General features: G+C 53.9%; 1 protein-coding gene across 2 annotated transcripts in view; it reads left to right on the forward strand.

The window, feature by feature from the left end:
• Nucleotides 1-793: 793 nt before the first annotated feature.
• The window catches only part of LRP1 (LDL receptor related protein 1), an 81,481-nt gene continuing 66,508 nt past the window's right edge, over nt 794-15,766 (forward strand). For both annotated transcript variants that reach the window (XM_047868134.1, XM_047868135.1), the window contains exons 1-4: nt 794-1,105; nt 9,659-9,781; nt 12,720-12,857; nt 14,989-15,108. In XM_047868134.1, the coding sequence (XP_047724090.1) occupies nt 1,039-1,105; nt 9,659-9,781; nt 12,720-12,857; nt 14,989-15,108 (448 nt within the window). In that variant the 5' untranslated portion in view covers nt 794-1,038. The remainder of the gene's footprint in view (nt 1,106-9,658; nt 9,782-12,719; nt 12,858-14,988; nt 15,109-15,766) is intronic.

Here is a 15,766-nt window from a genome sequence, read left to right on the forward strand (position 1 = left end):
CCCAATCCCTGTCTCTGTTTTACGAAGTCTCCAAATCAAACCTCAGCCTTTCCGCGTATCTTCCTTGCGGACTGGAGGCCCCTGCCCCCCACTCCAGGCAGGAGAGGCACAGTCAGAGTTCCCCGAGGAAATCGGGCCTCCGCCCGGACCCCGGGTCCTGGATCCCTAGACGGAGCCTGAACTCCTAGGACACGACCCCGAGTTTCAAAGAGAAGCCCCTCAGCTCTCCTCGCCCACTGCCCAATCTCCCCTCGGCCCTTCAGCTCTCTGAAGCACGGGGGAGGGGGGAAGGCCCAGTCTGGGGAGAGGACGCTCCAGGCCCCAAACTGGCTAGCGGGGGTCCGGAGACCTCCACTCTAGGACCGCTGACCAGACCCAAATCCTGTCGCTGCGCTGACTCCCCCTCCCCAGGGCAGCGCGCCAAATCCGCGCATGCGCACTCACAGGATTGCCGCGTAGCTCTTTCTCCCCCCCCCCCCTTTCTTTCCCCGCCCCTTCTCTCCCTCCCTCCTTTGCCGGTCCCCTCCCTCTCCCCCCCTCGCCCCCCCGTCGCGGCACCTCAGTCCGGGGAACAGTGGTGCGAGCTCCAGGCCCGTGCACTGAGGAGGCGGAAACCGGGGGAGCCCCCAGAGCTCCATCAGGCCCCTTCCAAACGCTCCCCCACCCGGTCCACGCCCCCCACCCCCTACCCCGCCTCCTCCCAATTGTGCATTTTTGCAGCCGGAGGCGGCTCGGAGATGGGGTTGTGAGCTTCGCTCTGGGAGGGGGAAAGAGGGGAGAAGAGAAAAGCAGGGGGTGAAGGGTTTAGATTTGGGAGGAGGGGGCGGGCGCACCCTCGACAGCAGGCCCTCCCCAAGGGGCTCTGAACTCTACCTCTTCACCCACACCCCTGATGCTCTTTGCTTAAGGATAGGATAAGAATAGAGGAGGAGGAGGGGAGAAGGAGGAAAAAGGGGGACCCCCCAATTGGGGGGGGGGCGACGGCAAGAAGTAGCAGGACCAGAGGGGAGGGGGCTGCTGCTTGCATCAGCCCACACCATGCTGACCCCGCCGCTGCTGCTGTTGCTGCCCCTGCTCTCAGCTCTCGTCGCGGCCGCTATCGACGGTGAGTGAGATTCCGCGGCCCCCTTGGACCCCTGGGGACACCCACTCCCCAGCCCCCACTCCTGCGCTCAGATGGGGAAGGGAGACGCGGGAGGGGGTGCCTTTTGTTATCCCAGTCCAGCTGACACAGCAGCGGCCCGACTGGGGGCGGGGATGGGGGTCCGATTTGGAGGATGGGGGCCCAGGGCAAATGATGCTTCCGGGACCCCCCAGCCCAAACAAAGACCAGAGGCCTGGGAAGAGAGAAAAGGGCTCCCCTTTTTTCTGATCCTGGGATCCAGAGGCCTTCTCCTCCTGTCTCTGGTTGGGGAGGGCCTCTGCCTCCCCTACATCCTCCACCCCCCCCACCCCCATCTGAAATGTGAAGGAATCCGGATTTGCAATGTACGGCTGCAAAGGGGTGGGGGGGCTTTTGCAGTGGCCTCTGAATCTGGAAGGGGGAGCTGGGTCAGGGTTGCCCCGCTGGGCAGAGGGCAGGCAGGCCCGGGAAGGCTGTGGGTGGGAAGAGGGAAGGCCACAGGGAAGGCCCCCTGCTTGGGTGTGGAATCTGGGCCTGGGGAGTCCAAGCTTGGAGGCCTAGGTCCAGGATCCAGCGGGCTACCCGCCTGGGTTCCTAAGCGGGCACTTCCCCCTCTCAGGGCCTCTGTCAGTAGCCTGGATAGGGCTGGGTGGGGGTGGGGGGGGGCAGCGATGCTATGTGACTTTGAATTTTCCTTCTTAATTCCTGGGAGCTTTGAGATGAAAAACGTCAGATGTCATCATTGGGGAAGGGGACTGGAGAATGGCCTGGAATGCTGAGGTGGGAGGGAGGAAAAAAGCTGCTTTCTCCCTGACTTCTGGCTTGATCACAGTTTGGACAGGAAGGAGAGTTGGAGGTTGGATGGGGGTTATGGCTATGGCCCTACCCCCCAATTCTCTGCTCCTTTAGGAAATGTGTTTATTTCTCTCCACCTTTGCCCCATACACACACACTTTGTATATTACAGTTAGGCTTGGGCTAGAACAGAGTCTTTTTGGGGAAATGGGGTGTCCCCTCTCCCCTCTCTATGTCAGCTATTTTTCTCTTGCTTGTGAGTCACTGGTTCAAGTCTTGCCCAAGCTTTGAGCTAGGATCATGGGGTTGGGCTGGGCTGGGCCCCTATTTGAGGAGGGTGGGATCTCATCCCTTCCCGTCATTTTGGTCCATCCAACCAGGGAAAAACCTGGACCCAGTATCATCATGCACCCCTCCTCCATCTTCTAAATTTTGCCAGGTTAGGATTGGGAAAGTTTTTCTCTGAAACCAGATTGTCTCTCCCTCTCCTCCCCTCCCCCCAGTTTGCTTCAGTTAGAGAAGAGAGGTTAGGGAGTCGGGAAGTAACTGTGCCCCCAAAAGACAGTATTTTCAGTGGCTCCCAGTTATGTTGACTGTCTGTTCTCTTCTCTGCCACTACCTCAGTTACCTGCCCAAGAGGAGAAAAGAGGCTTTCTCTTGAATATTCTCTCTAGACCAGTCCTCACAGGCAGCCCTAGCCCATGATTCCTTGTTATACATGTTCTTTCCTCTTTTTCTCAACCCTATGAGGTGGGAGGGGAAACTAAGGCAGAGAGGTTTGGGCGCATGACTTCTAGGGGCAATAGAAAAAAAAATTTAAGAGAAAAAGAGAGACCCTCGCATCATGGGAGGATGGAGTTAGGAAGAAGCAAGAGGGGCCTCTTCGGAGAGCAGAAAAGTCCCCATCCCATTCAAGGATAGCACCAGATTGCTTCACCCCCAGACTTCTAAGGTGGTTCTATTTGCCACACTACAGGTTAGTTGCTGGTGAGTGGAAGTGGGAGAGATTGGACATGTTCTCCTTAACTGTCTCCCTGCCCTTTCTTAAAATTTCCACCAAGCCCACATCTGTAACCCAGCTCAAACCAAACTGTATCCAAAGTCCCAGGAAGAGGACCCTTCCCCAGACACACTCTACTACTCTTACCTTGGGAATGGAAATATGAATCATTGGTTCTACCCCACTCTGAAGGGGGGGAAAGGGGTATTGTACAGACCTGTAGGGCCGGTGCTATCCAGGGCAGCCCAGAGGATTCTCTTATCTCTACCCCTGCCCTCATGCCTTGGGCCCACTGTCTTCTTTCTCCAAAGAAGGAAACCTTTTGACCCCAGATACCTAACTTTGTGTCTAAACTTTCTCTCTGCTGCTATCGCAGGCCTTGCTGCTTTCCCTCTAGGGGAGCAGCCCTAGGAGTCTTCCCCACCTCTTCTGCCTCGTCTGCTCCACCTGAACTCACCCCAGTGTCCCCTTCTCTTTGGGGAGCCATGTCACCCCCACTAGTAAACAGAATTGAGTGTACTTGCTATCAGGGAGGATGAGGAAATGGATGAGGTGGGGAATGGGAAAAAGGGTCATTGAGGACCCTGCTGAGCTTAGGAACATCTTGTAGTGGGGAGGGCAGCCCCAGGCAGTTATGGCTCAGGGAAGGCCGACTGCCTCCCTCTTTCCACACCCCTTTCCACACACGCCCTTGAGCCAGTTGTATTACCAGTTATCAGACAAGCTGGACAGTTGAAGTGAGTTATGAGGCTGAGGTGTTTGCCTCCTGGCTCTCTGAGAGAAACTTCCAAACTCCTTTTTTCCCCAGTCAGACCCCCATCCTTGAACATCTCCCCTTCCCCTGGTCTTTCAAAGCAGGGATGTTTAGCACAACGATTTGGAGATTGGAGGAATATTTTGATGGTAGAGGCTTCTTCTTTTCTTCCAATCTTGCTCCCCCTTCCTCCATTTTCTCTCCTCCCCCCCCCCACCCCATATATATATGTTGTTGTTTGTTTTGGTTTTTGGTTTTTGGTTTTTTTGTTTGCCTCCAACCTCTCCACTGTCACTGAACCTCTTAAGGATGTCAGTTGGGGTCCTGGCTAGAGCCAGATCCTGTCCAAATCCGCCCAACTCCTCAAGACTCCATGCTTTAAGGAGCCCCTCTTTACTCAAGTCAAATTTTCTTTCCTCCTGCTGCGGTCTCCGCCTTTGCACATCAGAACCCCGAGCCTAGGGCATATTGCCCCTCAGTAGTCTCTTGTCAGGATCCCCCCACTCTGTGTACTCTCCAGGATTCAAGCCTTCTGGCTCTGTATGGAGAGCTCACCGCCCTTGGGGAATCTGGGTGCAGCTGATTGGGGCCATGAAAGGGTCCTTGACCTGGTGGAGCTGGGTGCCCCTGTGAGCATTTGGAGAACTTAGTCCCACCCCACTGTGTTCAGTCCCAGATTTCAGCCCAGTTAGCAGGATCCTGCATTGTTTGGAGAAGGAAGCAGTTGGCTTTGGAGTGCTTCCGGTGCAGTGGCCCCAGGCACTAGTGTAAAAACTCCCCAGGAAAGAGGTGAGGGATAGTGGTGGGGGAGAGGTGTTTGTCCCTCTTGCTCCCTCAGGGGAGATGAGAGTCTCTCCGAGGCCTTGGCTTCTCTGGTTGAAGAGCTCCAGTCTTCTTCCCCCAACTCCCTATTCTGTGGGAGGCAATAACCCTTGTTCTGGGTATTCCTTGGGAAAGAACTGCTACAGCAGGGACTCTGTCTCCATAAGTCAGGATATATGCTGCCCCCACCCTACTCTGAGTCTCGGGGGCTTGTTGTTTTTTGGGTTCATCCTAAGACAACTGTGCCATTATCTTGGCAGCCTCTGGGCTGAGACCCCTTCCTGTCTATTTTTCCTCTGTCTGCTGTCATTGGTGTGTGCTCTCTTGGCCTCTCCAAACCTTTGTCTCTCATCCTTCTGGTTCATCTCTGTCTGGTTGCCCACCCTTTGTGGCATTCTCTGTCTATCTTTTTTAGTCTCCATTGCTTGATTTGTCTCTACCTGTCTCCATCCACTTCCATCCAGGCCTGGGATGGGCATCTCAAACCTCCGTGGGAGTGAGCATCTCTCCTGGGCTTTCCCACATGCTCTCTTTCCCACCTCGCCATTTTGGAATTATTCTTCCCCTCCCAGGTCAGAGTCGGAATGTCCAGTTCTGCAGTTCGCCCTTCACTTTCCTCCAAATTTCTCTCTCTTTTTCCCCCTCCACTACTTTTAGGAATGGATTTTGTAGAGAATGTTTCTGGAGGAAGGGAACTTGATACCTTTATGGGCTGAGTAATAGGGGAAAGGAGATATTTCAGAAGGAAAGGGGGAGGTTAGACTTCTCTCAGAACTTCCTCATGACCTGAGAACTGGAGAAAGGTGTGGGGAACGGGTCAGGAGCTTAGACCTTCTCCTTCTGCTGAGCATAAACCATGCATGTGTGTTGGGGGTAGGCTTATAAAGGCCTTATAAAGGCCTGGTGAGAGATATGATGACCTCTGGGGGGATTTGAGGGGTTGAATTTTGCTTGTGGGGAAAGGAAAAGATGGTGGGGAGGTCACTGGTCAGGCTAATGTCCTGCTGAGTCAATATTGACTCAGGATGGAGGGGGAGACCCTTCCCCTCCCCTGGCAGTCCAAGCCATCCTGTCTGTACGTCTGTCCAGGCCGCAAAAGCAGAGTCCCAGACTCAGGAATGACAAAAATGTGTCTGAGCCTCACTGAGCTGCGGGAAGGAGCCACCGGGTAACACCCAAAATACATAAAATTCAGTGAAAAGCTCTTGGTTTGGGTCTGGGAGGCCCTGCTGCCCCACCCCCCTATGTTTGAAAGTTTAGATTCCTGCAGGCTCTGCCCCCCAGCCCCTGGCCACCCCCAGCTCTTCTGTTCCTTTAGATATCTCACATGGTTCCCTTTAGAAAATATCCCCCTGCTAACACAGCCTATCTCTCCCTCTGCTGTGTCTGCTCTTGAAAAGGGCCCCAAGGGTCCCCTTCATGCTTTCCTGGCCCCAAGTCTCCTGGTCCTTTAGGACACGCCATCTGAGGTCGCAGCTCCCTTGCTCCCAAGGGGAGATCCCAAGGGGATCAATGGATGGGTCTCCTCTTCTGGAGAAGACTCCCTCAGGGTTTGTCCTTTCCTGTCATCCTCTCTTCTCTAGCCAGGCACTCTCGCCCTCCTTCCCCACCCCACCCCCAAGGTCCCGGAATGGGACAGAGGACAACAGCCAAGGCTCAAGCAGGGCAGTGGGGTCCGTGTTGTGTCTGGACATACACCCAAGCCTACACCTCCTGTCCTGGCTCCAGCTTGGTGGCCCTGGGGGCCATGGCTGGGCTGGGTGCCTGGGTTTGAGGGGGGGGGGGGCAGGGGTGTTGGCCAGAGTTAGCATGGCGGTCACATTCATCTCCAGGCAAAGCTGAGAACAGACGGCCCCTGTGTCCCGGCGTTCTTGCTGCAACCTCACTCACTCTCCTCCCTCTCCAGTCCTCTCCTCCTTCTTCTCCTTCCTCTGTCTTCCCTCTCTGTTCTGTTCTTGTCCCTCTCTGCCTCCTCCACCTCCCCCTCCTCTCTGAGGAGCCCTGAAGGTCACTGCCACCCCCTATAATCTCTTTCCCCACTCCTAGTGCCAGAGAACCAAAATATTCTCCCTGCCAGTTCCTTTTCTTCATCCTTTTTCATCTGGCTCCATCCTCATGGTCAGTGAGGAAACCACCTGTTCAGTTACCCATCACTCTGTGCCTCAGTTTCCTCGTCCATACGATGGAGATTGCAACAGTACCCACCTCCCAGGGTTTTGAGGATCTAAATGAATTAACATGAACAAAGTGTTTCAGGTCAGTGGCTGACGAGTAGTGACCATGTTGAAAAGTGTTAGTTAGCTCCTATCATTAGGAAGCCCCAATTCTCATGAGGGGTGGGAGGCAGAGGAGGCTAGTGGTTGCTCCCGAACTTAGGCCATGTTGTTCCCTCACCTTAGCGGCGGGCCACAAAGATGGGTTTTGTGGCTGCTAACGTCAGATGCAGAAGGCTCAGCTGAGGGGAGTGGGGTTGGCTGGCAGTTCTAAGCAGATTACAAGTGCCCTACCCCACCCCCACTGCAGCTCCCTCCCACCTCAGAGGGAGGCTTCTCTTGGCTATGTAGACTGCCCCAAAGTAGGTTATTTGTTTCTTTCCTCCCCACTCCCCCTGAAGGAAATCAAAGACAGGCTTCAGCCTTCAAACTCCAGATTCCTGGGGCTTTCTTCACCATCCCTGACAGGAAGGAAGTGCTGTCACATATCTCTCCAAGATCCTTGTGCTGCCTGGTCCCTTGGGAGCAGTGCAGCGCCCCCAGGTCCCTCCGCCCCGGGCCTGAAGAGGTGCTGCGATGGGACAGGGGCCCCGAGTGCTCCTCTTCCTTTCCTTCCCCCATCCCCCACTCCCCCCCTCCACAAGAGCACATCTGGTTTGTGAATCTCTCTCATTCCAGCTTTCCGAGTTTGCCAGCTGCTGTTTCCTCTGCCGAGTTCAGGCCAAAAATGGGGGTGGGGACAGCTGGGGGGGGTGCAAAGTGAGGGCCAATGGAGGGGGGATCATGGCTGGGACACGGAGTGGAGGGGAGGTTGGAGTGGCCAACCAGTGACCTCACGGGGCTGTGAGTTCTGCCTTGAGGAGGAGTGGGGGCGTGGACTAAGTCCATGTGAAGGGGTGGGGGTGGCATGGGGGCCATTTCTGGGCTCCAAATGGCCCATCTGCCTCTCTAGTCCCATTCCAGCCCTTTCTACCCGCCCCCAGCCAGTCTCGGCTGGCCAGGGGAAGAGGACCGGTCTCCGGCATGCTAACTAGGCTGGCGGGCTGTTTCCCCGGGAAGACCTCACAGCTGGCCCAGTGGGGCAATGAACTCAGCATTATCCACCTCCTCAAGGGGCCTTTATTCCCTGCTCAGGGTGGGAGGTAGGGGAGGGGGACGCCGCGGGTGGGGGAGCCTGGCCAGGCCATCCTTGATGTGTTTCCTGAACTCGGCTCTCATCCTGGCCAGGGGCCTGGGTGCAGTCCCTTCTGCCAGAGATGGGGGTTAGGGAGGGAGGACATCGTCTCCGTGTGGCCCTCCTCAGACTCTATCCCTTCCTGCTCAGAGCCCTGACATACTTTATTTATACTCTGTCTCAGCCCTGAGCTCATTCTGCCCTGCATTTGAGTTAGTTGTGTACAGCTGTCTTCCCAGGGGGACTGGGGCTCCCAAGGGGGCATCTCACTCCTCCTTGGCACCCCAGGCTGGTCTTCAGTGCATGCCAGCTGAATAGAGATGGAATTTACAACAGGCCAAGGAAAAGGCGATGATGGGCTGGGAGACTGGGAACCCAGCCCTGGGTGGGGATGAGGGAGAGCAGGGGACTTTTCTTCCCATGGAGGACATGGTGACGGGGTTGGAAGGAAAAGCTCCTGAGGATGTCTCCGTGGGAGCTGGGAGGCTGATGCGGACTGCCCTGGCTAAAAGCTTAGCGTTGGCTCAACTGGTCTGAGTCCGGGTTTGGTCACTTGCCTGCTATGTGACCCCACCTTTTCTGGGGCTTGGCTTCCTCATCTATGAATGATGGTATTAGTAGCACTACCTATTTTGTCATATTGTGGAGAGGATTAAATGAGATGATACATGGGAAGAATGGGTTGACTATAGTTCTCATGCATACTGAGCCCACAATAAGAGTTAGTGTTACCATTCTTAATTCCTCCTTGGAGAATGAGGCAAGAAATCTAGGTGGGAGCAGAGGAAGGTGAAGAGGGGGTGAAGGACAGGGCAAAGAGGTCCTGGATGTAGTAACTCCACAGGTTAACTGGCCTGAAACCAGCTCCCAGTCACCCTTCTGCTGCGGCTCTTCAGTTGCGGCATCCTGAGCTGTCTTCTGTGCCTTTTATCTCAGACGACATCTACTGAAAGCCCTCCTTGAGGTTTAACTAACAAGGGGAGCCGTGTCTTTAGAGAATGGAGGTGGAGGCAGGGCTCCCTACCCTGCCTTGCCTTTCCCTCGTATACTTCTGCTGATACAGTCTCTAAGTCATCACTGTGCCGAGGGCACCCCCCACCACTTCCTGTCTGGGGCCTGGTGGTTAGGAGTTGGAGATGGGCAGGGTGATGGGTTTCAGGGACCAGGAGTACCACAGAGGGCGGACTGAGCAAAGAGGTTAGAAAAGAACAGCCCTTAGGGTGCCTGGCTTGATTGGAAGAGCGTGGGATTCTTGATCTCAGGGTTGTGAGTTCAAGCCCCACATTGGGCTTAGAGCTCACTCAAAAATAAATAAATAAATAAATAAATAAATAAATAAACAAACAAACAAATAAAGTGGCTCTCGGCTTCTAGGGGGAGGGAAAGGAAGATAAAGAGAAAAAATGTCAAAGGCCTAAGTCCTGATCTTTCACCATCACTCTCGGTCAACAAAACTGGGGCCGCTGGTGTCTGACCAGAGTAATGCAGAACAGCAAGGGCTTTGACCCTGAGAACTGGAGAGGCACACTGGACAGGCAGCATCTGGGGTGGATGAGCAGGCTGTAAGATACGTTTCCTGCATCCTTCTCCTCCCCCCCACCACAGGTACACGGTATTCCGGAAGTATCCCACAGCCGCCTGCCACCCTGGGTACCTGGACTGTAGCTCAGAGTCTGGGCCAGATGGGCCTGATGCTGGGGAAGGATGAGGAACTCTAGGGACTTGAAGGTCGTAGAGTTGCCCTCCACCTTTCATTGTTTTCTTTCCTTACTCCTAGCCCCTAAGACTTGTAGCCCCAAACAGTTTGCCTGCAGAGACCAGATCACCTGTATCTCCAAAGGCTGGCGGTGTGATGGTGAGAGGGACTGCCCGGACGGATCCGATGAGGCCCCTGAGATTTGTAAGTACTTTTTCTGATCCCTTCTCCTAAACGCCTTTTCATTTTGGCTCAGGAAGTTTGGGATAAGGACGACTGATCTCTAGCCTGGTGTGGACCTTGCTCTGTGATTGTTTGTCCATGACACAGCTAAAACTATTCTCTCCCCCTCTTCAAAGTGCCCGGCACGGTGCATGATGTGCTCAGAATGACACATCCGATTGCTCCTTTAGCGGCTGTACCCCCAAGCCTGCCAGAGACTTTGTTGTCTGGGCTGACAGCTTTGCTGGAAGGAGAGAGCCCAGCTTCCCTTCCCTTCTTGCTCAGTCCTCTTCTCCCCACCTCTGAGACTTCTGACTCTTAATAAGTGCCCCCAGGTCTTCCCGGGTCCTCTTCCTGTCCTCAGGTTCCCAGGCCAAAGGCCACTGGCTCTTACTCAGTCTCTGTACCAGAAGCCCCACCCCTGTGCGTTTCCCCACCACCCCCGCCTTCCCCTGCCCCAGTAAGTGGTGTAATCAGAGGCAGCTGTTTAAACTGGGAGAAAGGTCCGCACCCAGCCTTTACCCTGCCAGTGGGGGGTGGAGGATTTGCTGGCGGGACCCCAGAATGTTGGGCAGCTGGCAGAGTCCTGGGGTCTCCACCTTCAGCCTCTCGCTGCTTGGCCAGTCGGGGCCAGGGTCTAGGAGACCTGCATTCCTAGGTCTGTCCCTGTTCTCTCTCCCAGGTTTAGCCTGCTCCAGCTCTATTCCCTGTCCTCTCCCTATACCCTCACCCACAATGGTCAGGAGTAATTTTAGGGCCAGAAAGGGAGCCACCCGTTCTCTCTGTCTTTTCCCCATACCCTGCCCTCAAGGGGTAGAGTCGGGATAGTCTTCAAGTGTTTCTATGGTGAGGGGAGTTCAGCCTGGAGATTCTTCTTGCCAGATACCACCTTTACGCCCTACTTTGTTTTACCCTGATGCTTGATGTGGGGGTGATGGTAACCACGCAGAAGGGCCCGATCTTTCTTCAGTTTGATGCAGACCCCACCTTAGACACATCCCCACATTGTTTGCACTCATGTACCCTCCCAGACCCATCAGGGGGAGCCCTGATGCATCCCTCCCCACCACCATCACCACCACCCACACACACACACACACACACACACGCACACACAGACCAGGGCACACATCAGCACAGACACATTCTTATAGCAACACAGAGTCCACACTCTCAAACAGGGATGCAGAAGCCCAACCTCAGACAGACACCCCCAGACACTCGTAAAAATCCAGACTCACTCCTGAAGGACATGGAAATGCACAGACTGAGGCCAGAAGCACCAGCACAGACCAGCACGTGCAGACACACCCTCACTCCACACTTCTCGCTCCTCACCTCCTTCACCCGTGTACAGGTACTCCTCCCCAGGCATACGTGGACAGATGGGCTCACACACAGATACTCTCTCACACACTCTGTCCAGGCATGGGAGCCAGGGTGCAGTGGTCTGTCTCCCAACGCATGGGCTCAGCCAGCATCCTAACCTGCGTGGCCTCCTTAGGATTCCCTGAGGAGCTCTACCCTTCTTGCCCTGGCCCATCTTCCTGGGCAACAAAGGAAGTACCAGAGACATCATCAGTGGGCCACAACCCTTGATGCTTCCCAAATCCTTCCACTAGGCAGGCTGCTCTGGGATTGGGCATCTAGAGTGGTATCATCCAACAGAAATATAATGTGAGCCACATATGCAATTTTGAAATTTTCTGGTAGCCACATTAAAAGAGGTAAGAGTAGGGGCACCTGGGTGGCTCAGTTGGTTAAGTGTCCGACTTCAGCTCAGGTCATGATCTCTCAGTCTGTGAGTTCGAGCCCCGCGTTGGGCTCTGTGCTGACAGCTCAGAGCCTGGAGCCTGCTTTGGATTCTGTCTCTGTCTCTGTCTCTGTCTTTCTCTGCCCCTCCCCACTCATACTCTACCTCTCTCTCAAAAATAAATAAACATTAAAAAAAATTTTAAAAAAAGAGGTAAGAGTAGTTAAGTGAAGTCAATTTTAATTTTATATTACCCAATGTATCTGAAACGTTATTATTTCTGTATATTAATCATATAATATTAGCAATGAGATCTTTTGCATTCTTTTTTGTGTATGTGGTATTAAGCCTTTATTTATTTATTTATTTATTTATTTTATTTTTTTTTGGTATTAAGTCTTTAATGCCAGGGGCGCCTGGGTGGCTCAGTTGGTTGAGTGTCTGACTCTTCATTTCAGCTCAGGTCACGATCCCCTGGGTCATGGGATTGAGCCCCGTGTCGAGCTCCATGCTGAGCATGGAGCCTGCTTAGGATTCTTTCTCTCTCTGTCTGCCCATCTCCCCCACTCATGCTCCCTCTCTCTCAAAAAATAGAAAATAAATTAAATTAAAGAAAACTTAAGTCTTTAAAGCCAGTGTAGTATTTTATACTTACAGTTTGAACTAGTCACATTTCAGGTGCACAGTAGCCACATATGGCTGTTGCTATGTATCGGACAGTGCAACTTCATCTGGCTTTCAGCCCCGGCTCTGTGCCCTAGGGAGCTTTGGGAAGAAAGTGTTCTTTAACATTTGAGCCTCTCTGCCATGGACTCTGCTTTCCTCGGCTCCTCAAAACCTTTCGCCTCTAAATCTCAGCCCGTCTCTTGAGTGCACAGTGTGGAGGTGTTGGGGTCCATACGTATCGGGCATGTGGGGAGCAGACTCTGCTGAAGGCCTAGTTCTTCCCTCTGCCTGGCTGCTCCTGGGTGTGTGGCTACCTTTGGGAATGATGACAAAGGGCCCTAGGTGGGAAAATCTAACCAGCCCCCGAGACCTCCTGAGATCTAAGAAATGCGGGTATCTGAAACCCCAGTCTTGGTGTCCTCATCGCCTCTCCTGGTGAACAAGTGGCTAGACAGCCAGTCTAGCCACCTTCTTCATGCTAGGCTTCCCATCTGCCCCCAGGTCCACAGAGTAAGGCCCAGCGATGTCAGCCAAATGAACACAATTGCCTGGGCACCGAGATGTGTATTCTCATGTCCCGCCTCTGCAACGGAGTCCAGGACTGCGTGGATGGTTCGGATGAGGGGCCCCACTGCCGAGGTAAGGGCTCTTCCACTTCTCTGCCCCAGATGGATGCAGTGAGTTCTCAGCCAGGCCTGTGATGGGTCTGGAGGCCCACCATCTGAGGACTGTCCTCACACCTTCAGTGGGGATGAGGCCTTGTCCTGCTCCCATGCACAGAGATGCCACCAGATAGCAGCCCAAATCAGTGGGCCTTTGAGTTTGGAGCTTGGTCAACAGCCCTGTGGGGATCAGTATGGGTGCTGGCCTGGACACTTCTCTTTGGCCGTGGGTGCTTGGCCAAGTCACTACCTCTCTCCAAATCCCAGTATCCCACCTGTAAAATGAGAGCTTTGCACTAGGTCAGTATTTTCATACCTTGTTGTTGTAGATAGTAGGGTCCTTTCTTCACATGGTTTCTTACATGCAACCTGAGTGTGAACAGGGAAAAAGAGATGCTGTGATTGAAGCTGGGGGTGGGGATGTGGAGTCTGGTTCACCTAATTCCCCGCCGATGCCCCAGAAGCCATCCCCCAGGAAATGCAGATCTTTGAGACACTCTGAAGCTGTTTGATGGGAGGTCATCCAGGCCGAGGAGGGAACGTTAGGATGATAGGTCCCTTCCCTGCTGTAGCTCAGGTCGCCAGCCCTGCCATTCTTCCCCCAAAGGCCCTGTGGGCCAGGGAGAGTCTGGGTCATGTGTGAGCAGCGGGGGAGGATTCCGTCGGTAAGGCAGAGACTCATACGTGCGAGGCAGGGAATAGGGAATAGTGACTTCTCCCTTCTACTGAGCTGAAGGTCTCCAGAGCTTGAGCAGGCCCCTGGGTGATGGTGGCGTCTGGGCCTGTACGCATGTCAGAAACATCTGCCTGTGGGAGGAGACACATCTGGATCCTGTTCACTGAGGGCAGGGAGTGTGGAGCAAGGGAGTTTGTGGAAGATTTTTATCCTTTCCTTGGGTTGATTTTGCATGTTTTTGTCTAGAGCTCCTGGGATGGGATGCAGAGCTTAGGCCTAGGGGCTGACTTGAATTACCATGCCCATCCCATCTTATCGAATGGTACATGTTCAAGTTTGCTTCCTTTTGAATACCTTGTCAGCATCAAAAACAACAAAGAACCTGGAGAACCTAGGGTCTGAACTCCCTTCTCTGATATGACAGAAGTTGGGCCTCCTTATCCTCCTGCCGCACATCCAAAAGAGAAATTTTTCTCTAGATTTTCCAGAACAAAAAATTACCCCCCCCCCCCACTGATCTCCATCCTTTGTGGGGAAGGGCTGGACAGGCAGCACATTTGGGCTGTTGGGTGGAGGTGGGGAGGAGAAGAAATAACCAGGGACTGGCCCCCCAGTCCAGCTCCTCCTGGCAGGCTTAGTGCTTCTAAACGTCTTAGCATCTCGGGCAGCTCTCTCTCCTAGGTGGGGGGGAAGTGGGGGTGTGAGGCCGCTGGACAAAGGGGTCTTTGTGGCCAGGCCGCCTGGCCCCACGCAAGGCCATTAATTGGGTCGCTGGTCTGGGGGGGGCAGCTGCTCTCCCACCTCTTCCCCCTCCTGTCTCATTCCCTTCTGTCTCCCCTGTGGAAGTGGGTCAGCAGCAGGAGGAAAAGATTAGAGAAAGGTCCTGAGGGAACCAGTTTTGCTCCTCCTCCCATCTTCTACCTGGACCTCGGACCTTCTCTCTGAGGTCTCTAGGGCTTGAGGGATGGGCTGGAGAGGTGCTTCCAGACTAGAGCTGGGATCCTGAGGGGAGAGACCCCATCCCATGCCCACTCCTCACCCTCAGCCCCGAAGCCAGCATTGTGGTTCCTGGGCAGGGCAGATAAGAGGCATATGAAGAGAATGAGACTCACTGTCCTCGCTCCCTGTTGACCCCCACAACTGCCAGAGCCCCTCTTTCATGGAGACAGGGAGTCCAGAGCAGCCAGAGCAGGAAGATGTGGATTCTAAGCCATAATTGGCTGTGGGACCTTGGGCCTGTCTTATAACCTCCCTGGGCCTCAGTTTCCTCACTTGCAAAATATGTCAGATGATTCCTAAGCCCCTTCCATCTCTGACACTACAAGCCTTGGAAGTGGTTTCTGAAGGGTTGGCAGGAGTCAGGGGAAGGTTACGGTCTGGGTGTGGCCGCCAGGTCTGGGGGCCTGAGTGCGTGTCGCCTGCCCCCACACAGAGCTCCAAGGACAGTGTTCTCAGCTGGGCTGCCAGCACCACTGTGTCCCCACACTCAACGGGCCCACCTGCTACTGCAACAATAGCTTTCAACTACAGGCAGATGGCAAGACCTGCAAAGGTATGTGAGTGTGTGTGCTTGTGTGCACATGTGTGTATGCTGGGGTGGGTACAGGTGGGGACGGGTGTGGGGACGGCCAGTGGGCCTGGCCGGGGTAGGAGAAGAATGAGACAGAAGGTACAAGAGAGGAGGCACGATTACATGCCCTGCAGCCTGTGGGCATGACTGTGAGCCCTAACCACTTATTTCCACCAAATTCCACTAAATTCCTCTTAAAATTACATAGTTCATATGTGAGTTTTCTTGTAAAAACATTAAAGCATTATAGATAAAAACCAAAGTCTCCTTTGACGAATCCTTTTCAGTTCTGCTCCCTTTTCCCTCTCTGGAGGTCAGCTGTGTTACCAGTTTGCTGTCTCTCTCTCCAGTCCTTTTTCTGTACATCTCTCTGCCTGTATTCACAGATGATCTAACTGAAAGTATTGTTTATGTGCGTGTGCTCTTTTTCACATACATATCATACTGTACATACTTCTCTTCAGTTTTCTCAATAGGTTCTAGAGATTTTTCGATATTAATATGTAGGGAGGGGGGAGCGCCTGGGCGGCTCCGTTGGTTGAGTGACTGGCTCTTGATTTCGGTTCAGGTCACGATCTCATGGTTCCTGGGATCGAACCCTGCATCGGGTTCTGCGCTGACAGTGCAGAACCTGCTTAAG

This window comes from Prionailurus viverrinus, chromosome B4 (genome assembly GCF_022837055.1).
Source record: "Prionailurus viverrinus isolate Anna chromosome B4, UM_Priviv_1.0, whole genome shotgun sequence".
Lineage (NCBI taxonomy): Eukaryota > Metazoa > Chordata > Mammalia > Carnivora > Felidae > Prionailurus > Prionailurus viverrinus.